Source organism: Natrix helvetica (genome assembly GCF_964273705.1).
Source record: "Natrix helvetica genome assembly, chromosome: 1".
In the NCBI taxonomy this organism is placed as follows: domain Eukaryota; kingdom Metazoa; phylum Chordata; class Lepidosauria; order Squamata; family Natricidae; genus Natrix; species Natrix helvetica.
In genome coordinates, this window is record NC_138548.1 from 155995664 (window position 1) to 156021461 (window position 25798).

Below are 25798 nucleotides of genomic sequence, written 5' to 3' on the forward strand. Positions count from 1 at the left end.
GGAAGAAGGGAGGGAAGCGGGAGGAAACGTCCTCCATGCTCCTAAAGCGCTTTCCCTTCACACGGAGCAGGCACGAGGCAGGCGTTGCACCGGTGCGGGGCTTCCCCAAGTCTCCCTTGTTTTCCTTTTTTTGCGCTTCATTCTGCACTTTCAGCGGCGCTTCATCCGAAGAAATAGAAATCCTCCGGTTAAAACAACAGTGAATAAGACTTTGGAAAAAGCTTTTAAAAAATAAAATCCTGTGTTGGAAGAAATGTCCTTCTGGGTTCAGTGCCAGTGGGGGAAAAGACACTGGAGACATGGAGGCTGCTTGGACAGATGCTTTAATGGAGGACAGGACCACATTGGCTTGAGTCCTGAACAGAAAAGGGGATCGCATGCTTCCAGATGTTGGGTGAAGAAGAAGAAAAAAAGGCAGAGATGCTGAAAGTCCCTGGTTTTATGCTCTCTCTGAGCTTTGAACCTGAGCTTGTATTCTGATTGGTTGTTAGACTCTATGGGGCCATGCAGGGGCAACTCTGCAGGCTGTGTTTTGAGTCCAAGTTTGATTGAGCATTGCTTCTTCCCAGGTGCCCTGTGGTGAGATGGGTAAAGGGCTACTACTATCATGCCTTAATCCCATCACTCTGGAACTGAAGGGGGAGATCTTTGTTATGTAGAATAGACTGACTCAGGCTTTTTAGTGGCCCATTGACAAAGGTGGGGGCTATTAAGAGTGAGCCTGCTTCCTCCTAAAACATGTTTCTCCATTTCTTTTCCAGGGAAATATAATATTCTGCCTTTTCAATATTTCTCAGGATATTTCATTCTTCTAGGAGAGGGGGTGGGTTTTAACTTCCTAAAGTTAAAATAATAAAGTCACCTTTATTATTTTTTATAAATAACACAGAAGGTGGAGAACATACCTAATACTCCCCTGAACTCTGAAAGTCGCTGACTTTTTAGCCCACTGCAGTGCATTTCCCACAGCAGCCTTGGAGGGAGGATATTAAAAAAAAACCCATACGAGCCGAGACTGTCCCTGTGGACAAGGAGCTGTCTACAGTTTACGGCCCTGTTATATTGTATCTAATACTGTATTAATGCAGTATAATGCTATACTGCAGCCTAATGCTGGGAAAGACAGGGCAAAAGAAGAAGGGGACGATAGAGAATGAGGTGGCTGGATGGAGTCAGGGAAACAGTAGGCATCAGCTTGAATGGACTTGAATGGATGGTAGATGACAGGAAGGCCTGGGTCGCAATGGGTCGGACACGACTTTGCAACTAACAACAAAATACTGTATCTTCTATAAGGACTCAGGGATTCATCTCATAACACCTCACCTGATACAATACCCGGGAAAGCCAATTTCACGTATAATTGCTGTTATTGGAGGAGTCTGATGTAGGGCTTTTTTTGCATGTTGGTAAATTTTGATATATCAGCAAAATTAGGCAGATTTTGCCCACTGACCATCCACCACTGTCATGTACTATCTTGCCTTTTTATTTTTTTAATGTTTCATATTTGTAATGACAGTCTGTGATTGTAATAAAAATATTATTTATTACTTAATACTCCTTTCCCACCCCCACCCCCAATTTTCCCCACAACCCTGTGAGGTGGTTTGGGCTGAGAGAAAGAGTGCCACTTAGCTACTTTCATGGCTAAGATGGGACTTTAATGCAGTATCTCCAATTTTGTAGCCTGGTGCCTTAACCACTAGATCACATTGGCCTTACTGAAAAGTCATTATTGTACTCATCCTTTTTTTAAAGTCTAAACTAGGTTGAGGGTTTTCAGTTCACTTTACTACTCCTTGAAGTCAAACTATACTCCTAATACCTGTTGGGTCTGGAGCACTTTGATCTGCTATCACATCTATCTATCTTCCCTCCTTCCCTCATCATCATCTATCATCATCTTACACTGTTGGTGGTTTTTTTTAAAAAAAATCTGAAAATACAATTATTAAGTATTTTTCTCTTAGATCTTACTTGATTCGGAGTTGTATTTTTAAACGGTGCTTCTTCAATTAACAGGTATCTACAGTTTGACCTGCAGAGGGCATCAGACATTTTCTGGAATATAATTGAATATAGTTATAATAATTTAGCTCCTTTTTATTGTTCTGCTGAAATCAACAGGCTGGAAAGAGCTTGAATATTTCATGCTGGCCCTGATCCAAATGTAATCATATTAAAAATGAAATTCTTCCTCACTAGTTTTGCATCTGGATCACATTTACACATTAAATGTGGTTTTTCTCTGAGACTAACAAAAAGATTTGTAAAGGTATGACAACCCCAGAACCATCTGCCATGGATATGATAATGTCCATCGATATATTTCTGTGCAGAAATATAGAATATATTTCTTATAGAAATATAGAATCTAATTGTACAGGATGGTGGAGAAGACCCTTATTTTCTATTTATGAAGCATGCAATAGAACACTTTCGTCTCTTGATTCCTCCATCATTGGTTTCCTAATTAAGCTTAAACATGACTATTACATAGGAAAAAAATATTGCAGGATCCAATCCAGGGGTAGGTTCCGGCAGGCATTACTGCCAGTTCGCTCATGGGCGTGCTGCGTGCTTGATGCGCGCATGCATGGTGCAATAAAAATTGTTCTGCGCATATGTAAAGCAAAAAACAAGATGGTGGCCTCTATGGCGATGCCTGGAGAACCGGTTCAGGGGCTTGGCAGGCTTGGGTCGCTGCCGATTCCAGTGACTCAGGCTGCCAAACCATTACCGGTTCGGCCGAATCGGTCCAAACCAGTAGGAACCCACCACTGATCCAATATATATATATATAATTTGCCTTCATTTGTCAGAAAAAAATATGCCCATTTTTCCCCTCATGTTTGAAATCACTAGTTTCTTCCACAATTGTAGAGGATTTGATGAAGACATCATTCTGCCACTCTCACATATTGTGGTCCCCTGATTATGGCACTGAATACATTTTATTTACATGTAAATAGACGGGAACAGAAGTTATAGAGTACAATGCTTAGCTATGGTAGCATCATACTGCGTTTCATGTCTGCTCCTAGTCATACTTAAATGGATGCTACTTATGATAGAATTAACAAGTTTCTGAACTGTTGTGTAAAGGCATTAAATATGAATCTCAAATAGAGCTTTGATGCTCTGTAGTGCACACTATATTGGCTCCTTCCAAGAGATAACTAGAAGATGGTCTGTTGTCATGCTACCTTAACTCAACCTGGGATAGGGTGATATGCAGAAAGCTGTGTGGGTATAGCTTTGTCGAACTGCCAGGCTCACACAAGCTTAGGGACATCCAGTGATCAGCTGCAGATCTTCTGCTTGGGCGAATCGACTCTGAGCGTTCTTGTGAAGGGAGAATAATGAAATAGGTACAGATGTCTTTGCTTCTTGGATCCAAGTCCTTCTCATTACTTACTTCTCTTCATCCCCGTTCCCCCGTTCCTTAGGAATTCTCTTTTTGCTCTGCCATTAGTGAAGTGGCTAATGCCTTGCTCATGAATGTTTAATGTGCATTTCATGGAGGGCTTTTTGCTTTAGACTGAAAGCAACACACTTCCTCCCAAGCTGCTTTCAGTGGGATACCGCATGAATGTACAATGGGATTGGAAGAGACAGCTTATGCTATCAACTCGGGGAAGTAGAATTATAAAATCTGCTCAAACTGAATTAGGTTTAGGAGCTAGTTCGTAGCTGTCTAATGCACAGAATTATGCAATTTAAATGGATTTGCTTTCTGAAACGGACTGATACTCACTGAACTGATGGGGCTACTTACATATTGTTCAAAAGCAAGCCTTTTCCCCCAACTTTCTTCCTCACACTGTTCATGAATGGATTTAAATAGCTGAATATTTGCTTTACTGGCCCATGCGTATCTTAATGGAAGAATCCCCAGCAAATCCACTGAGGGCTGCAGTTTAGAATAGGACAGTGGAGAAAAAGATCAGACTTATGTTTTTCAACAATATCGAGAACCATCAACAGATCAAGAAGCAGCAGAACAGACACACCGCTACTATCCTGGTTCCATCACAGATCATTTACAATCATGAACGTTGCCTCGGTACTAAATCCCAATCTGAAAGCTTACTGAAATGAATCCAGATTTCTCCAAGGTTCTCATCAGCTGCAAGCTGACTCCTAACAACCTTCCCTAGAAAGAGTAAAAATGGAGATTTATCAATAGTTATCAAACAGTTGGGTCCAAGGACAGGATCTTGAGAAAGGGGCACCTCACAACCTCTTTCAAGGCAGGAGGCAAAACTTCACTAAAAAGGCTGATCTTACAGCATGGGCCCATCTGTGGGTCATCTCCCTATAACTGCATTCATGACCCAGGAGAGGCCCAGATCAGCGGTGGGTTGCCAATTTTTTTTATTACCGGTTTGGGCACGTGACACTTCTGCACATGTGCAGAAGCGTCCTGGCAGTTGGGCGGAGCTTCCTGCTGCCACTACTACCAGTTCACCTGATCCGGGCCGAACTGGGAGCAACCCACCTCTGGCCCAGATCACATCAGCAGTTCATGCTCTGGGTATCTCACCCTAGCTTCGCCTGGCCAATTGCAGTCCAAGGCTAGTGGATCTGAGTTACTTTATCTGCAGAGAGCCTGAATATACTCACAAGACCCCAATATTTGAGTGTATAAGGTCTCCGGATAGCTATCAGTGAACACCATAAGGGAGAACCATTGATGTTTGCTGCCGTTATGAGATACTCCCTTATATTTGATTTCACCCATGCCTGCCTTATCAGTCACTTTTGTGTTTTCCTCTTGATGGTATCCAAGCATCATTCATGCTGACTTTCCTTAGAACATTAGAAGAAAAAGGAACCTAGGCCCATCAAATATCCTTTATTTTTTGATCTGAAAATATAAATATTATATCTAGGGGGAAAGGTAGCATTTGTGTAGGCAAATAGTCTCCTACCTTCTGAATAAAAATTGTAAAAATTTTGTCTTTGTGATCTGTTTAATGACAACTACCAGATTGGGATTGCACAAATCTGTTATCACCTCTAAATGACAGTCAACATAAAGGGGAAACTCACACTTTGCTGCCATCTAAGGAGGATTTAGATTTTTGCAGTTCAAATGATAGCCCCAGCTTTAATGTTTTCCCTCTATAAATAAAAAACTCATTAATAAGGACTTTTTAAACAGTTTTATTGACATCGATTTTTTTAAAAAAACAATGAAGCATAAAAAGTATTTTAATAAGGAGAGAAGAACTCACTCACTGTAATTTTCTTACACTTCCAAATCTAGCAATTATTGAAGCTTTTTATAAAGCTTCTGTTTCTTTTATCACCACCACAGGTAAGCTTCATTGCAAACTCCCGCCAAGAGAGCTAATTAGATAGATTAAGGCATCTGTATTTGTTCACACATTTTTTTCCATTTGTCCAAGTATATTTTTGTATGGAAAAAAAAATCAAAATCAGAATTAGAACCATTTACAAAATAAGTTTTAGACTGTAAATCCGTCATAGAAACAGAAGAATATTTCGCTCATGTTTATTTCTATGCTGAATGATTGAATAGCCCTATTCTATGTATAGATTCACATTAAAATATCCTGTGAGTGCAAAATAACCTTGTGTCAGTAGGGTTGCACAAACTTACTAAACAGAACATCACATACACACACAAAATACAACTTGCTTTTAAACTCTTTATCTCGTACTCTTTATCTCTTGACCATGATAATCAAGCCATGTGAAAATATGACCTTAACATACTGTTAAATGGCCTGCTTTTCTGTGATTTGCAGGGGAGTGTTAGGGGGACTTTTTTTTAGTCCTGCTATTTAGTGGCTGACGTGGTCTGACTGAGATGAGATTAACAACTATCTCCTTGGCAAATTGTTTAAACAGTATACAAAAGTAATTATCAGCTATAAACTTTGATAAAGGCATTTTTGGTTTTCTGAACAGGGCTTCCTTACACAGCCTAAGGGTGTCTCCCCCCCTCTGACTGTATCCAGGCTGAACTAGGCTGTTAATTTAAGAACTACATCACAGGCATTTCAGCACTTTTGGTTAGGATTTTCTTCAATGTGGTTCCTTAAAATGGCTCTTGTTGCAAAGTTACAACAATCCTCATGTCCTCAAGGTGCAATATTTGGCAGATTACTCATTCCTAGTTCAGCTAGCAGAAACTAGAAAAGCTTTCTGGAGTGTCCTTGCACCAGGATAATGCATTATCTATCAGGCATTGCAACAAGAGGAGGCTCACTGGCCTATCTCTCCTTAATGCACTTCTCCTATATCTAGTTTTAGGTTAGGGTTCTTGTCCCTTTGACTCCTGACACAGAGCCTAAACAATCATTCAGGCATTTCTTTACAAGTGGTATAAAAAAAATGAACAGCCATCACTTCTTCAGTGCAAACTACCTCTTTTCTTTATTAGGTCCTCACACACATTGTGGTGACGTCCCTGGAAAGGTCATAGTAAAATATCCTCCAATTGTTAAAAGTCAAGTGCAAAAATGAACATATAGAAAACAGTGCAATTAACTGCAGAAAAGTTGGCTTTCTGTCCAGATTTTAAAACATTTATATAACCACCCATCTTACAACAAAATCTGGGCTGCTCTCCATCAAGAATTAAAACAGTATCAGTAATAATAAAATAACAGAAAAAACATATTAAAACTATAAACATTTAAAAAATTAAAAGCAAATGTTCACCTCTAGAGAAAAGGATGTATTAACGCACTGGTTTATAAAGACCACACAAAATGTCTTGAAAAAGAGAATTGGAAAGTAAGTTAGTTGTAGGCTTCAGTTTTTGTTTTGCTACAAGGCAAGGCAAAAACTACCCCAAGGGCCTACCTTTGTGCATAGAACTGTACATCCATTACATTGGAACCATAGCATTCAAGGCACACAAAACATCCTTATTTTCATAAAGGGCACATGTAGCATTTGTTTAATAAATGCTATGGAGTGCATTTTCTCTTGTGTTTGAAATAGGAAACATGCTTGATTTTTTTTTTAAAAAAATGAGCTGTATATATCACTAATTCCAGAGAGGTATATTCACTATCTTTTAAAAGAGCTGACTTAGCAATAAAAGTGCTAACTTAGCAATAAACCAATATTTTTTCCCTGTAACCTCTGATGGCATTCCTCTGTGTTTTCAGAGGTGGATGTTAATTTTCTCTCTGGTGCATTTCATTAAAGGAAACATCTAAGAAATGCTACAAATCAAATAATAAAACTGAATGTGTTTTTGGAACCTTAAAGGCTAACAAATCTTACTAGTCTTTCTAATGCCACGAAATGCTTTGGCTTTAAAATCAGCTGAACCACCTCTTTGGAAACTCTATTGAAATCAGAAGGTTTTCATAACGTAACTTTTCTAAAGTTTACAAAGGTCTGACAAAATGTCGTGTTTACTCTGTGTTGAATTGTTCCATGTTACAAGTACCATCAGAAAAAGCCATCCGCAGCAAAGAATGAGGAAGTTGATGGCATGAATGGGTAGGAGAAATCACCAATACAGTGCTATGGAATCAGACAAGAACAAAACATTATGGATGCTCCAGTTTAAGCATGAGTAAAGCATTCTGATCATGAATAAGACTTTAGATTAATTTTGAATACAAATAAAGAAAATACTTAGTAGTACCTCTTTTGAAAAATATTAAGTTTAGCATAAATAATAAAAAAACACCAATGTTAAAACTTTTACATTACGCAACACGCTTCCATTCGTGAATCTGGGATAGTGAATGGACAGTAGGGTTCTGAAATTTTCATTTAGCCTTTAAACTGAGGTTAACCTGTTCCAGTGTATACGTCAAACTCAGGAGAAAAATCTAAGAAACATAAAATCCGACAATAACTTGTTGCTATTCTTTTGTTGTAGCTACAAGAAATTTAAGAGTCAAGCTTTAAAAGTTAATACAGTAAATGAATCCAAATCTAATTTGTAATTTTGATCAAAATGAAGAACTCTGGGGTTTCCAATGCAGCAAAGCAAGCCAATACCTTAAGGACGCAAGGCTTGATCAAATCTCATGTTTTTAATCACACTAGAGTGAGTGAGTGAGTGAAAGAGAGAGAGAGAGAGAGAGAGAGAGAGAGAGAGAGAGAGAGAGAGAGAGAGAGAACCTTTGTTGATTAATAAGGAAAGCTGAAAATGTAAAAATGAGTTTATAGATAATGGGGTGAGGTATCTGGTTGTAATTTAAAAGACAGCATAAATTGTTAATTTGAATAAGCTTACTGGGTATGAAAAAAAAGTGTGTTTTTTTTACTATCTTTTTTTGAAGAGTATGTTTTTTCTACACTGCTTGGTGTTCTGTCTGTCTGTCTGTCTGTCTCTCTCTCTCTCTCTATATATATATATATATATATACACACACCCACGCGCATGTGTGTGTTTTAATCTATTTAATATACTGTAATTCTTAATACATTTGTTTTAAAGATGGAAGGAATCTTTTGAGAGCTTTTATTGAAAATCAGAATGGCCCTAAAAGATCTGAAGGATAATAAAAAGTATCAGAACAGATGGCAATATCTCACTGACCTTGGCTGACCTCAGAAATGGTAAGCAAGTTTGGACCTGCTTATGCTTGGATGAGAAATCCCAGGTTTCCTCATTCTGTTGCCAAGTAAATCATACACATAGCAATCAAAAGCTGAGCTTGACTCAAAGTAATCTTTAACTTTGAAAATATGATGTTCTTAACACCATGAGCTATCACATACTTCATTTTCAATAAGTTATATTTCAAGTAATTCTCTGGCCCTCTGCTATCTTAACTTCATTTGGGTAAATGGTACAGGATATCCTAATGTCAGAATCGTTCCGTGCACCATACTTCAAGCCACGTGCAAATCTCCGGTCACAAAAAGTGCAAAGTTTGATTGTTGTTAAAGATCCTTTTCCCTCCCCTCCTAAACCTGAAAAAAAGGAAAGGTGTCAATAAACCCCAAGAATGGAAGTCAATAGCATCTTTGGAAGATGCTTCAGGCGCTGATTTGAAAATTGGTTTCAGTACACCAAGCAGAAAATTATCAGTCATCATTCCTATTAAACATGGTGTCAGTTTCATCGTCATGCATTCCCCTCTCATAGCGAACAGAGGTCAATCCAGATGAGTGTAGTCGCATCCGTCTATACAGGAAGTATGCCAATCCAACAAGGAGGGCTATAACCATTATAACACAAACTGCTATCGCTCCTCCTGAATGATGAGAGACTGTAGGAAAAAGAAGAAAAAGTTATTGAACTAGAATACTTGAAATACAAGCCACATGTGGTTATGGTATGGTGGTGGTGGTCATCATCATCATCATCATCATCATCATCATCATCATCTTTATTAATTAAACATGAAACTCAGTCAACTGAACATTTAAAAATGTGTCACAAATACCATTGATTGGTGCTAATGGTTGATACGGGTTGCTGCCAGCATCCTAGGTATTATTATCGTCATCATCATCATCTCTTTTATTCATTAAACATGAAACTCAGTCAACTGAACATTAAAAAAACGCGTCACAAATACTATTGACTGGTGTGAATGGTTGATACGGATTGCTGCCAGCGTCCTACGCATCAACCAAGTACCTTCTTAAGATGTGCAATGTTCTGAGTAGCGCAGTTTTTTGCATTTCCACTGGTGTTATTGCAGGAAGCTACAATTTCTTGATGTGTTTTATAAAATTATTGGACATGGTACCAAGTGCCCCGATGACAATGGGTATCACTGTATTATTATCATTATTGTTGTTGTTTTCATATCCTATCTTTTATCCAGAGGGTGATCAAAGTCAATCACAACATAAAAGTATTGAATGAACAAAGTAAGTAAGTATTAAAATATTTACCTACCCTTTTAAATCCAACTGAATACTATGAAGATTATCCTGTCATTTAAATGCATGACTTCCTCGCAGCAGCTGGCTGCTTTCTTAGCCACTAACATACGGAGGCTAGACATGAAGATTTTTGTTTCTCTCTAGGGCTCCGTCTCAATCATAGAGAAGAGAAGAGAAACCTTTCTACTGTCTACTTCTACTGTCAAGAGAAACAAGCAACGCTTCTACTGTATTATACTGCAGTGGTCCCCAATCTTTTGGGTGCCAGGTACCCCCGTTATACTGTACTATAAAAAGGCTACTCTATTGTGGAATAAGCAATTCCCATTATCCTTGGTCACAGTAAAAGATTATGATGATGATTAGATTTTTATTCCACCTTATCTTCAAGACATAGTCTAAAATATTTGAAAAGGACCAGATAGCTTATCTTCATCTGACTATACTAAATCATCATTTACATACCTTCAGGAGTTTTGCAAACAACTCTGCTTGGTTCATCGTTGCAGCCTGTTTTGGACCATGTCCCATTGGTTGAAAAGATAACACTGCACTGACCATTAGCCTTTCCAGTTTCATTGGCCCAATTTGTATATTTAACCTCAGAGCCATCAAGCCAATTCAAGGACTTAGCTGTAAATAAAAGCATTTCTTCTTTAATTTATGAACAAAAATGTTTTTCACTTATTCACACACACACACACACACACACACACACACACTCTCTCTCTCTCTCTCTCTCTCTCTCTCTCTACATTTGGCTATGAAGAGTTTGATGTGTACTAAATAGTCAGAACTCTACTCTGGTTCTAAAAGCTGTCTTAATACTTTATCGATTAGCAATTTGCCATGTTCACAATCCAAAGTAGTGTCAAATCATTCCCCTAAGTTACAGGCCTTTATTAATAATGCCTTTATTAAATTAAAAACTAGGTCAGGCAAGGAGGAAATAATCATACCAACCTTGTAAAAACACACTTTGTTTATTCCAAGAAACATCAACATATCAGCCTGCATAGAGCTAAGTGCATATTCCCTGAGTTGCTTGTGTGGTTGGTGATAGGAAATCTTAGGGGAAGATTTTCTGATTAGCAGCTGAGGCCAAACAACAGACACAACAAAACATGCCTTAAGAGACCTCTTTCTGCAACTTCTGACGTGGCTGCAATGCAAGGACTGAGGAAAGCCCACATTACCATTATGGTAAAGCAGGCTTGCCACTGGTAGTCATTACCCCAGGCCCCGAACAATTTTTAGGGTGCACTGCCCCAGAATAAAGGAGGTTATCACTTCCCAGTAGATGTAAGATTGTCTTTATCTATTAAAGTGGTGTATGCTCTTAAAACGTTTCAAAGTTTTAGACCTCATGCATGTAAAAGTGCTTCTTTGCCATTTGTTAAAGTGTGTCTATTTTTTTCAGGCTTTCCCACAAGTCTGAAACTAGATACAACTGCTTTAATGAGCTGAATAATTAAAGCAGCATGTCTTTAATTATTGCCTTATTTAATTGCAATAATTAGATTGAATTATTATTTAACAGGGTTCTTTTTTCACACTTGTTTGTAAATGTGTGTGTGTATGGGGGAGGGTGTATTTTAATGAACTGCAGGGAGATGCTATGCTTATTCTTACATAAGGCCCAACGCATTTCTTTCAAAAAATATTTCAAGTGTGCTCAACTCTATTGTGTAGTTACTTAACATTAGTCTGCCTGCTTGAGCATAACTACTCTAGTAGTTCATTTGCAAATTGTCCTTCACAAGATTTCATAGGGCTATTATGAAACAAAAAGGAACTAAAGATATTACCTTAGAAAAACTATGCAAGCACAACAGAGCATTACTTAAGTCCAAAAGAGGAAAAAAACATTAGGAAAAAACCTCAAACTACCTCCATCTTTCAAGAAAATGCTGTCAGGCTTTTGCTACTCTAGCCTAAATCAATAGAGTACCAGGCTTACTTATGGGGTCTGCTCCCTGACCTTGGCCTACTCTAGAGGGCTGACAGAAACCTATTCTTCATCATTCATATTGTACCCATACTGATTGTCTTCATATCTCTAGAGCAGTGATGGCGAACCTATGAAATGAGAGTCAAAGGTAACATGCTATGATGTTTGGGATGGCACGCCAGCATTCCCCAATATCCAACAACAGCCATTCTTGAAAGCAAGGCCTGTCCTCACACAATTTTTGGAGGCCATGTGAGAATGGACTATGCCCCCCAGAAGCTACACAAGAACAGGACACACTTTTGTGCTGTTTTTGTTCTGTAGGGAGAACGAGGCATGCAGGAACGGAGGCAAGGCAGGTTGAAGCTAACACAACCTTTATTAACAGTTTAACACGGCAAAATGTAAGGTGAACCTTGATCCAGCAAACAGCAACATTTGACAGCTGACAGCCCTTTTTATACTAGAGCTGTCAGACGCTGAACCAATAGAATGGCTGCATTCTCCCACCAGCTGGCTGCTCACATCTCAACCAATCAGGGGCCGGCAATGATAGTCAATGGCGTCGTAGCCTCGAGGACTTAACAGTTTTGCCACGGAAGAACGTTTTTCAAAGTCACTTTGAAGGCTTTGTGTGACCTGGAAGCCAATCCCAGGAAGGCCACAGGGACAGAAAGAGAACACCGACTGAAAATGGAATGTGGCAGATCCTAGGAAGAATTGGGCCGTGGGATCAATTGTGTCTTGAGGACCTCTACTTCAGGTCATGCTGCTGTTCAGAGTGGCCTAATGGGAAGGGGGTGTGTGGAGAATTGTTTGGGGGGTGTGACACCTCAGAAGAGTCAAATTTTCAAATTTTTGCCATGTTGATCCCAAAAGGTTTGTCATCATTGTTCCAGAACCTCTCTCTGGTAGGGACTGAATGCTCCAATGGATAGAGCTGAATGTTTATGAGATATTTCCTCTTTATTTATTTTTTTAAAAAAACCAATCACTTCCTTATTTTAAGACTTAATTACAGGTTTCATTCATTTTCCACGGCAAGCTGGAAGAAACTTTTGCTGTCCTTCTTCAGCAAACACCGTCAGAGGATAGAAAACTTCCAGGCAGCGCTGAAACCACAACTGTCCTCGTTAGCAGAGAGGCAGGAAGGCAAGATGATCTTTGGGGAGTCATTGGCTGAGCTGGTTTTATCATGTACAACAGGTGTGTGATGTCTGATCCTCCAAATCCTTTTGGAACTGCAATTCTCCTCACCCCCCTCACCACTGCCCATGTGGGTTGTGGTGAGCACGAGTTGGAATTCATGGAGCGACCCCATATTGCCCATCCTACTATGAATCCATGCCAGCTGAACTTTATCTAGCAAATTCCTAAGATTCCCTGGATTGAGCTCCACAGGTCAAAAAGTCTGGCTAAAAAAGCAGGCCATAAGGAGAGCAGACTCTAATAAGGGTAGTGCCTCAGGTGGGCATCTGGGTAGTGGCTTGCCTGGCTTCTTCACTGGCTTCCCTCCCTAAGACAAAAGCTGAGGACAACTTTTCAAGCCTCAGCTCTGCCATGTTTATCTTATTGGGGCATGCCTTGAATTCTGAATTCCAAGTTCCCCTGAATTCCACTCCATCCTGTCTTGCGCCTTTTCCCCTGGATATGTTGTTTGTTTATCAGACACCTGATATCTCAACCCATACTGAGCTATCACGACACTACGCTACCTTTAGATACAGGTAAAAAGAATTCTTTGCTTCATAAAAGTTATTTCTACATCATTGGACTGGGGCAGGCATCCAGCTTGCTACCTTGTTGCCTGGCAGCCAGCAGTAGTGGGCAGAAAAGGTACCCTGAGGCAGACAGGCCTAAGCAGGAGAGCAGGAAGGCACCAGAAGGGAGAACTGAATTTGAAACTATGGAAGGTAGGGAAGAGGACAATGGAGGGGGGGGGGTGAGACAAAGATGTTCAGGATGTGAAAAGGTTAAAATTAAAATACTGAACTAACTGGCCAAATATTTTGGCCTTTCATTTCTTTTAACTGCAGCTCTTACTATGTGTGCTTAAATTTAAATGATAGGAAGTTTATAAAGTATTACTGCTCTAAAGTCTATTCACTTTTTTAAATTTGCTATGCAGTTGTCCATTCCATGAACACACTGAGAAAAAAATCTGTTTTATTGTAAGCCCTTGCTTTCCATGAACACAAATATTAGACATTTTTACCTAAAACTTGTTCACATACTGTATACTTTTTGTCATTTCCAAATGTTATTTAATATGACATCCAGCTTTTCCTTACCGTTAAATTTCATTCCAAGCCATACTTTTCCAGTAATAAAATAATAATCTTTCAAGTGTGTGCTCACAAACTTATTTTCCTCTTCATCCTTGATAATCAGAAGTTCTGCAGAAGGATCTAATGAGAAAAAGTTTATCTTAAATGAAAAAAACCTAATTTATTTAAATGTCCAAAAGAAATTATTTAAGACATTGTCTAAAATAATACTGAAAAATAGCTCTTTAACCAATAAAAGAAACGTATAATTTGGGCATACCAAGTTTCTTGCAAACCGTCCTAGCTTTGTCTGCAGTATATGTGGAATAATTATAAAATGCCATATCAAATGCGTAGCAATAATCTTTGTAGTAGAGCCATTGTGATGCTCCATTAGGAGAGTCTGGACACTTTGATGATGTTTCGGTTTGCTTTAATTGTACTTCTGTAAGAACACAAATAGCATAATCAACTTTATTCAAATATGAACATTTTCTGCTCAGTCAATTGACGGTTTAAGTGTTGTTGTAACTATTCAAAATATAAATAAAGCAAGGTTCTAAATATGTTTGCTAACAAGTCATAGCACATCTTGGAGCTTTTCCACCTATCATAGAAAAAGTGTTTTAATTCTTAGGAAACAGTAGTTATAGCAGGGAATGAAATGCCTGCATCACTCCTGACTTTCCTCCCCCTTTTTACAAGGCAGATGGTACCGCCCAGAATTGTTTCTTAACTCTTTGGGCTTTCACCCAAATGCATATGTTATATCTACACTCCCAAGGGGGGTGGGGGCGGGGAGGTCATACCAATAACCCAGAAAATCTTTTCTTAAGTAACATAAGAGTATTTTTTTCCTAAGTGACTTAAAAACAGCAATTTAGGGAACAATCTAACTGGCAGTTAAGGCTGTGCAACCATTTTGACTTAATAAATGCCTCTCCTGAATCCATGAAGTGGATTTACCCGAAAATCTCTGCACAAAAAGGGAATGGAGATTACAACTAAATCTAGCCTGAATCTTTTGCACGGCTACAAAAGGCCAACCTGTGAAAATCATGGGAAGATTTGAAATGGTAAGCATTTTAGCAACAGCACTACAAACATTTCCATGAAATTAAATAAACTGTCATATACTTCATTCTTAGGAAGAATATGTTGGTTAGTAAACTGACTCTAGGTTAAGCAAACATAGCTAATATCGAATTGCTATCAGGTAAAACTGGGTACTGGTTATGGTGGTGGCCTACTTGCCAAAAAGGGCTAGAGTGGTCCATTCCATTAGCAAGTAATACTGCAAACAAATTTAATAGTACCAATAGGCACCTTGGGTGCAATCCCAAAAACAACAGGAATGCTACTTTAACACCATTATCACTGACAAATTCACCACCAGCCAATTGAAAAAGGCAGTTTTACTCAGGCCAGCTTGTATTCTGTGACCATCCCGCTAACACGGGGGTGTCAAACTGGCGGCCCATGGGCTGGATGCGTCACATGCAGGGCACACCTACCCCAGTTCAGTGGTGGGTTTCAACATTTTTTAGAATCTCTTCTGTAGGTGTGGCCTGCTTTGTGGGAGTGGCTTGCCAGCCATGTGACTGGGTGGGAGTGGTTTGCCAGCCATGTGACTGGGTAAGCGTGGCCAACTTGTAAAATGTGGTGAAACTCACTTAACAATGCTCCTGCTTAGCAACCAAAATGTTGCCTCAGAAACTTGAAGCACGCAAGTCTTAAAGCTGTCAAGTTACAAGACCCTTGCACCCCTAACCCTTTAGGAAAAAAACCCCAGGGGTGTTCAAACTTGACAGCTTTAAGACTTGTGGACTTCAACTCCCAGAATCCCTCCTCTCGCTCTTCATCTTGATGATGCGCAGATGGGCGGGGGGAGGGAGCTGGAACCGGTTCTAAACGGCACTGTATATTTGTGGAACCTCTTCTATAGAAGAGGTTAGAACTGGCAGGAACCCACCCCTGCCCCAGTTCCACAAAGGGAAAAAACGTCGTGAAATGTTATGTCACGACAACATGATGCCACGGGTTTGACACCCGTGCTCTAACACCATCAAACAACAACATCTGCCAATCTGATGTCCTTGGGAAAGAGTCGATCGTTGGATAAAAATTCCAAATCCAGTCTGAACATCTGGCTGACTGCAATGAACCATAACACCATGAAAAAAGTGTTACGTGAAAGCCTCAGAGGTGACTTTGGAACCCCAACTCCGCACAGGGCACTGCAAGACCTTCTCTGAGGAAGAGAAGCAGGAGCACCACTATTAAGGAGGAGCAAAAGGAAGCAATTGTCCACTTGAACAATCCACCACCATTGGCAAATCTCAATAAAAACTAAGTATTAAAGCCAACTTTTTTTTTGTTTTTTTCCCCCTTTTTAAAAATTCTGTGCCATGTTCTTTTTAGGCAGCCTGAAAACAAGAACCAGCTTATTTTTATTATGCTTTAGGCCATTTATGCTGAATACTATTGCCATGTCATGTTATCTGGTTAAGATCTGCTTGCCGCTAAGGAATCATATTCAGCATGGGATAGGAAAAGATGCCCATGCTTTTGTTTTATAGTTTCTTAGATGAAAAAGAATCAAATGGTATAGGAATATATGCTTACTGTTTGAAGAAGAGTAGCAGATAGCACCATCGCCTCGAGAGGTGCATTTCCTGCGATTCCAAATTCCTTTAGTGTCGATAGAAAAACAATTTCCAAAAGAATGAGAATGCTGATGTTCCCATGGGTGGTAGTCAAACCGGCTTCCATCAGACCACCCAAAATCAGAATCATTTCCCTAGGGAAGGTGCAACTTTGTTGATCAATACTGATAGTACGCTTTTAGCAAACGCTAGAGAAAATGGTTATGAGTTGACAAATTCAGACTCTTTTTTAACATTCTTTTCTAGTACACACCGTAACACATGAACTCAATTGTTCTTGGCTGTATTCTGAGAACTAAGACCTCAGGGGCTTAGTTTACTTGGCAATACTAGTGCAATTAGCAATTATGTTAATGAGTAGCATGGAGATTCAAGGTCCCAACCGACCTATATGGGCTGAAAAGCCAACTCATTGCTCTCCTTCCAAGGCAGACAGCAAATAGGAGATGCTTAGCTGAGCTATGTCTTATGGAGTAGGGCAAAGAATTAACATTTCCTTATCTTACCAATTTAAGTCCTGGGTCAGAAAATGTTTTTTTCCTCCAATTTTTTAATCTCTGCAAAATGGCATAATAGCTTGAGCGTTAACAAACCTTAGCTTCTCTAGCAGAGGTACTGTGGTCCTAAACACACACGCGCAGTAGCAAGATGTATTCATTTTAATCATAAAAGATTACAATCACTTTCTATAAATTCTAAGAGTGCTCAAGCAGAATGCCATGTTTTTATGGGCAGAAAAAGTTCATAATGAGCCCATGTAATGTTAATGGAAGGTAGGTATCTATCTTTACCAGCTCCAGGTTGACTCAGCCTTCCATCCTTCCTAAGTCTGTAAAATGAGACCCCAGATTGTTGGGAGCAAAATGCTGACTCTGTAAACCGCTTAGAGAGGCCTGTGAAGCGGTATATAAGTCCAAGTATTGCTATTCCCTATTTTCTAATAATATAAATTGCTGATTATTCTGGTTTTGAGATTTTAAGTTTAATGACACTTTAAATGATTTTAACGCTATGAAGTCCTTTTAGGATGGATTGCTACTATGACTTGTCAAGGGGCCTGTGAAGTGCGGAGCATACAAATATTGTAAAATAATTAAGAAAAAAATATTTTCAACTATTGCAAGCCATAGTGAATATACTCCTTTCCAAATGTGGATCAGTGAGTAAGGCCTCCTCTGGAGAACTTACTAACTAGGCAACCCTGTATGGAAGAGTTTCTCAGCAGAGTCTCCATCTGTCAGTCAGATTGATACTTCATATACAGAACTAAGCAGGTATATATTATTCTATTCTGACCATGCCATGATTTTTATACAAAGCCCATGCCATGATTTTTCATTTTTTGAAAGCAGCAATGAGTTGTCTTCTGCTCATTTCTGTCCTCCGGAGTAAAGCACTCCCTCTCACATGGGTGTGTATCTGTGGGTTTAGATGTTTGTATACGTGTATTGTCAAGACTCGTGTTGGCAAAGTTAACTCATCCTTTCCCAGATATGATTGCCCCCCCCCCCATCAGATACGGTTCACCATAGAGTGTGGCAAATTTTGGAAAGCTCCCCATTGATCTCAATGGAAAGGGGCAGGTTTAGTAACTTTAATTAGCATATGGAAAAATACTCTAGGTCACTGATGGCTAACCTTTTTCTCCATGCGTGCCGAAATTGTACTCACGCACACGACAGTGCATGCGTGCTCACACCCATAATGCAATGTGCCCTGCCCCCCTACGCACGACACCCATCACCCTGTGTTGGGCCTAGCAGGCCTCCCTGAAGCCTCCTAAAACCAAAAATGGGGCGCGGGGGGCACCACCCGCTTTGTGCTCCCCCCCACCCCTGCACATGCATGCGCATCTCTGCACAGCCGAGACCTGAAAATCAACTGGCTGGCGGAAGGCATGCGCGTATCTGCGGTGGGACTCAGGCGAGCTCGCGTGCCCACAGAAAAGGCTCCGCATGCCACCTGTGGCAAGCGTGCCATAGGTTCTTCATCACAGCTCTAGGCTCTGGAACACAGACTGAAACTCAAGCTGCATGAGCATAGAACACTAGTTGTGAGAAAAAGAATACTATACTTATGCATATATGGTAAACAGATCTAAGACTCTGCCATATGTGAAAAATAAACTAGAAATCTGATTCAACTTACATTATGATTAGATAAGCCAATCCACAATGGAAATCCATCACGCTTTGCAATATTTTCCAGAAAGACTTGGTCGGAAATACTGTGAATGCTGGCTAAGTCGCTTCCTTTCTGTTTGCATTCTTTCCATGCATCATACCAATTGAGCTGTTGCTGAAGAATCCAGTAATCGTTATTTTTGTAGGGCATCTTTTTAGGAAGCGGAGGTTGGCTGATTTTGGTCTCTAAAGACAAGGAATAAATTACGTGTTGCTTTGCTGCACCTGCTACTTAAAGAAGACTCAGTGGAATCTGAAATTCACTCCAAGAGAGGTTTCTTACCCAGGTCTAGCTTGCAGACCAGGATGCTATGAAAACCAAACTGCCAATATAACCAGTTATTATGCGAATGATCGAAAATGTCCCAGAAGCCATCCTGGTTAACACCAGCAAGAAAGAATTTACTCTTGATGATAGGCCGTCCATTTCTCCAGTTGTTATATGACACGTATGTGCCATCACACCACTTCAGGTGGTTACCTGCAGTGGAAAATATAAGTTCTGGGGGAGAAATAAGCAATAAGGGACATCAACTGCATTTGAAAATTTGAAAGGGCTGAAATCCCTCCCCCAAAAAAACCCTTAGCATCATTAATACAACTTGAAAGGGCAAAGGGCAATAAAAACCAGGAGCCTAATCATTTACCGCTAGTCCTCATATTTAAATCATTTGCAGTGCAAGACCTATTTTGCCATCCATAATAACCATCTGTCAAATAGATTGGGCTGAGAGAGTGTACTAGCTCAAAGTCAGCCCCCTCTGACTAATGTGACACTAGAACCATGATGGCGAGCCTATGGCATGCAGAGCCCTCTCTTCGCATGCGCTGTTGCGCCAGAAACCCAAAGACCAGCTGGTCAGTGCGCATGCGCGTTCCAGCCACTTAGTCTTTGGGTTTTCGGTGCACACGGGCGTTCCAGTTTGGGCACTCGGTGCCGAAAAAGTTCGCCATCACCACACTAGAACCTGTATCTCCTAGTTAACCACTGGCTTAGTGTGAATGAAGGACATTCTCTTATTTACAGGGAATCCTCAACTTATGATCACAATTGAGCCAAAAATTTATGTGACTAGGTGAAACATTTGTTTTGCTCCATTTTATGACCTTTTTTGCCACAGTTGTTAAGTGAATCATTATGGTGGTTAAGTTAGTAACACTGTTGTTAAGGGAATCTGGCTTCCCCATTGACTTTTCCTGTCAGAAGGTCACAAAACCCAGTCACATGACCCCAGGGCACTGCAACTGTCATAGATATGAATCAGTTACCGAGCATCTAAATTTTGATCATGTGACCAAGGGGATGCTACAATAGTCATAAGTGTGAAAAATAGTCATAAGTCACTGCTGTTGTAACTGAACCGTCACTAATAAATTGTGGTACGTTGAGGACTACTCATATTAAGTACTTGCTAAAGGATTTGGAAATAGAGTACTATTACATTTTTAAATTGCACTTCTAATACTCATAGGAATGTTAATTATTTTTAGAAATGCAACTTAATTACTATTTATCCATCTATCCCCCTTTTAGGCCACTATTATAGCATGCAATCAATAAAATAGTCTTAAATAAGGGTAAAACATTTTAAAATAAGTTGATTTTGGAGAATTGTTCCATTCATTCCCAGTTGACAATTTTAACTAAAATGAAATTAACGTTTTCTGATTACAATATAATAAAAGAAACACCGAAAAATCTTTTTACACCTCAATGTTCGGCAAATAATTTAAAATGATTGTAGTCTCTCTGTAAATTTAGAAAGCAAAGAGTCAATAAACAACTTCCAACATACCGTCGGTGTCGTTAACCAAACCCAACCACATCCATTGAACGAGACCATTGAAAGACTCAAACTGTTCAAGAATAAAATCATTTTCCTCTTCATCCTTGATACTCAAAAGAGATGCATTTGAATCTGTTGAAACAATTAAAAAAATAAATCATGGGATGAATTTGGAGAGCTTTATAACAATATCTTTTTGGAGATTTAAGCAAAGGATCAGATCCTGAGCAGCACTGTCCATGAAAGAGTTCTTAAAGTCACTTTATTGTATGATGGGAATAGCAAATTCCATGTTAGACCAAGTTAAGAAACAATAACCAGGACCGTCAATATGTGTAACATAGATATGTACAGATGGAAAAGATGGAGATACCTGAAGTGTTTTACAAGGAACATTTAACTAAGAACTTTCCTAAGAAAAATAATAAAGCTTCAAGCAATGATTAAAGAGGATTATATTTCCAAAACAGGAGAAGGAATGTGTTCTGTTCCCAACCTCCACAATTTAATAAAATTCAGTAGGCAAAGAATGGGAGCAAACTCTGTAAGTAATTAATATGTGGAATTCCATGCCAGAAGGTGGAGCAATAGCTCACAGACTTTTAAAAGGCCATTAAGGGGAAATTCACAGAAAAAAGCTGTCAACTTTATTCATTACAGGTAGATATTGCCTCCAGGTGAAAGAAGTGAATCCACAGCAGAGGTGTTGTTGAACTGTGCATAATTTGGCTGCAGGAATTGTCCTGCCAGTCTTGTAAACAGTATGTTGAGTTAAATTATTATTCTTACAGTTCAGCAGTTTTGACTTCATTTTTATTATACAAATATTAAGGTAAAGTTAAAGAGAAAGGGTCCCCTTGCATATGTGTGCTAGTCATTCCCGACTCTAGGGAACGGTGCTCCTCTCCGTTTCAAAGCCAAAGAGCCATGGAGACATCTTTGCTGTCCGAAGATGTCTCCGTGGTCACGTGACCAGCATGACTAAATGCTGACAGCACACGGAATGCTGTTACCTTCCCACCAAGGGTGATTCCTATTTTTTCTACTTGCATTTTTACATGCTTTTGAACTGCTAGGTTGGCAGAAGCTGGGACAAGTAATGGGAGCTCACTCCGTTACGTGGCACTAGGAATTTGAACCGCCAAACTGCTGACCTTTCTGATCGACAAGCTCAGCGTCTTAGCCACTAAGCCACCGTATCCCCTGCAAATATTACATTTAATATTACAAATATTACATTTTATTAAATATTGCAACTTGGAAACTTTTTTTTAAGAAGCTTCTTTCGTTAGTGAGAGGAAAAATGGGTGTTTAAGAGGTCATTTCTTTTAATCATAACCAGCAAGAAAAGGTCTTGATTGGGGTTAATGTTAACAAAATGTATAAGCTGATCAACAATTACTTTTATTATGTCAAAGGATGATCCAATTGGTCACAGGGTATTCTATTATCATACAAATGTATGTTCTGTAAACAGTTACATTAAAAAAATAATATGTATGTATTGCCCAGTTGAAATTGGACAGTTTCGCATGCAGCAAGTTACAAATACAGTAAAATTAAGGTGCCTCAAGTCCAAAAATGTTCTTCATAAAAGTCTTTGAATACAAAAAAATCAGAACTTTAAAGAGGAACAGCTTACTCATTTTCCTGCAGAAACTATTAGCTTCATCTATGTTCAATCCTGCCCATCTATTTTCTGGTATTGCAAATGTGTAACAACTGTTTCGATATGCTATCCATGGTGTATTCTTAACCTTGTGTGGACATTTAATTGATTTATGATCTTGGATTTCAGTATCATCTGAAAAATAAACTCTTTTTAAAGGCAGTACTTCATATCTAAAATACATTCAGTGTTTAATACTACAATACAACTTTCATCAGCTGAGAATTACTGGATGCTGGTCACTAATGATATCATTTTGTAGTCATGGAAAAAACTCCCAATAAACTTGGCTACAAGAAATGAGAATGAGAAATACAAGAATCAGAATGTTAAAATTCATCTTATAAAAAAATAAAGGTACCGTAATCAGTATTATTTACCCTTCTCCAAAAGATGGAATGGCATTTGGGCAATGATATAAAAAACCCAACTGAGACTCACAGAATTACTAAATATGATGGTTTGAAAGGGATGAGAGATACACACACATTTTCTCTCTCTCCCCCCCTCCCTCCCTCACACACACACAAACTCTATGTAATCTCAGGCCAACCCACCTCACAAGATTGTTGTTGTGGGGAAAATAGAAGGAAGGAAATGTTATGTATATTTGTCACTCTGAGTTACTTATAAAGTAATAAGGGTGGGATTTAAAAAGCTAATCTGATAAAATAAATCATCTTTACTAAATGTATTCTCATTCTTTTCTATATGTATCTATGGCTTTGCATTCCTCATGCCTGGACCTCTGGTCAAAAGGAAGTCCACAATCAAGAGGGTGGCGACCATTGGTGGGATTCAAATTTTTTTACTACCGGTTCTGTGGGTGTGGCTTGGTGGGCGTGGCAGGGGAAGGATACTTAAAATTTCCATTCCCATCTTACTCCAGGAGATGGATACTATAAAAACTCTATTCCCTCCCACTACAGGGGAAGGTTACTGCAAAATCCCCATTCCCTCCCAATCAGCTGGGACTCGGGAGGCAGAGAATACATGGGGGTGGGGCCAGTCAGAGGTAGTATTTACCGGTTCTCCAAACTATTCAAAATTTCCGCTACCGGTTCTCCAGAACTGATCAGAACCTGCTGAATACCACATGTGGTGGTGACACTATTGTGATAAAAGCCAGCTCCTTTGTATGTGCATGTATAAAAGGGTGAGTTTTGATTGGGCTGCCTTAAGTGCCATCTTAACTTTTATGACACATGCCCAACCCACCAAAAGCCACTGTTTTAGTATTTCTCAGGCTAGCTAGCTAGATTTGTTATTTGTTTTCTGCTGTATGCTCACAGACCAAAAGTTAACCCAGAAAGCAAAGCAAGCAATTTAACAAAGGCAGGAATTTAAAGAAACAACCTGCCTTCATAAACCAGCATATCTGTCAACATTTAAATTTTTCTAAGCATAAATGCAGCAAACACTTTCTAATAGCAAGGACAAGGGTGTAAAATGTTACAACTTTGCCAGATTTTGCTAGACTGATCTCCTTTATAAAAAGCATTTAAGCCCAAACATCTGCTAATAAGGGGAAAGGTTAGTGTTTTGATGTAAATGTACTGGAATCTAACAGTTGGCCAGGTTGGACTTTTTGTATATATTGGAGGATGAGTTCTGTTCTTTTTAGGCATCTATAAAGAGTTAATTGATGTGAGTGGACAAGGGTGCCCCCCTACTCAGGATTTAGTTTTAGGAGCTTTTAAAGAAATCAAATCCCCATCCCCAACCCTGGCATTTTGCTATTTCTCAGGTAGGCGATGAGTTTAAGTACATCACAATTGAGGCCAGAGGATAGATGATAGATAGATAGATAGATAGATAGATAGATAGATAGATAGATAGATAGATAATAGATAGACAGACAGCACCAGAAGTCCTAAGCTTAGGTCTGATTCATTGGTCATTATATGACCTGGCTCACAAATGTGTGTGACCAAGGTCACCAATAAGATCAATTTATTATCTCTGGAGCCTTTGCTTTGGAGTTGTGTGGGAGATAAGAATTATTTTCCCTGGAACAGCTGCCTTTCCCATCCACCACCATCTCGGTTTCCTCCTTCACAGGAGTCCTTTAGACTCCTTTTTAAGCCCTTTAGGGCTTCTGAGAAGGTTAGAATTAGATTGGCCTTGGCTGGAACACACAGCAGATAAATTATTATCAGTTGTACTGGCTCCCCTTCTCCCCCGAAAGTACATTCTTCCTCTGAGCGTGAATATATTTACAACATGGAGCCTAAAGCTGATAGCAAGCTGAGCTAGTCTCAACACCTTTATCTTGGGAACAAGGAGGCCTGAGCAGAGATGACCTGGCTGGATGAGAGTACACCGTGTCAAAATATTGAAAAATGATTCACCATTGCAACCCTATCTAACATTCATTCACACATACGCATATTCACAGCATTCAAGATTTATGACAAAACCAATGATTAAAAAAAATTGGCAGAGAAGTGGAGTACAGATTTATTTTAGAGAGAGGAAGAAAGAAAAGGTAGATCCCTTAAAATTTATTCTATATTCAAAAGCCAAAAATTGAGTGGTTAGCAGTCAGTAAGAATTATGAAAGCACTAGTGGGTAGCTGTGTAATTTTAAGTACAGGTAGTCCTCAACTTACAACAATTCATTTAGTGACCGTTCACAGTTACAATGGCAGTGAAAAAAGTGAGTTTTTGGAAGCTTAGCAACTGGTTCATATCTATGACAGTTGCATTCTCCCAGGGTCATAAGACTGATCCCCTTTCATGACCTTCTGACAAGCAAGGTCAGAAGGTCTTCCAGAGGTTGTGAATGCCCCAACACTGGAAATCCTTAAGAAGACGTTGGATAGCCATTTTTCTGAAACGGTATAAGGTTTCCTGCCTAGGCAGGGGGTTGGACTAGGAGACCTCCAAGGTCCCTTCCAACTCTGCTATTGTATTGTATTGTATTGTAAATTCAATGGGAAGCCAGATTCACTTAACAACTGTGTTACCTTAATACCTGCAGTGATTCACTTAAGAAGTGAGGCAAAAAAGGTCGTAAAATGGGGTAAAACTCACATGTTTTGCTTAGAAACAGAAATTTTGGGCTCAGTTGGAGTCGTAAGTTGGGGACTACCTATACATATATAATACATTGTATTTTATTTTCTGTATTTTTGCATAGCTATATGTATATTTTCATTTCTACTTTAGGGTCCTAAAATATTTCCAAAACCATTTTCAATGCAAAACTGTAGAGTCATGACATATAGTAATAAAAGAAATCCTACTTCCGGGTAAGTAGCAAATTGCTCCTGGTTTTTCTGTAAAACAGTCAGATGTTTTCCAAAATCCATCCGTGTCCAAATACACACAGTCACCAACCAAACCTTTGTCTTCTCCAAACCAACGGCTGAAACTAATGTGTTTTTTATCTGACCAGTGATAATGTGTTCCATCCTAGAAATA

At 39.3% G+C, this 25798-nt stretch overlaps 1 protein-coding gene across 1 annotated transcript in view; it reads right to left on the reverse strand.

The window, feature by feature from the left end:
• Positions 1-5156: 5156 nt before the first annotated feature.
• Positions 5157-25798, reverse strand: part of LY75 (lymphocyte antigen 75) — a 93213-nt gene continuing 72571 nt past the window's right edge. Inside the window, exons 26-35 of the mRNA XM_081936061.1 lie at positions 25621-25789; positions 22346-22507; positions 20713-20835; positions 19200-19418; positions 18882-19102; positions 16693-16867; positions 14348-14512; positions 14092-14208; positions 10315-10482; positions 5157-9224 (exon numbers count right to left, since the gene is read on the reverse strand). Of these exons, the coding sequence (XP_081792187.1) occupies positions 9040-9224; positions 10315-10482; positions 14092-14208; positions 14348-14512; positions 16693-16867; positions 18882-19102; positions 19200-19418; positions 20713-20835; positions 22346-22507; positions 25621-25789 (1704 nt within the window). The 3' untranslated portion in view covers positions 5157-9039. The remainder of the gene's footprint in view (positions 9225-10314; positions 10483-14091; positions 14209-14347; positions 14513-16692; positions 16868-18881; positions 19103-19199; positions 19419-20712; positions 20836-22345; positions 22508-25620; positions 25790-25798) is intronic.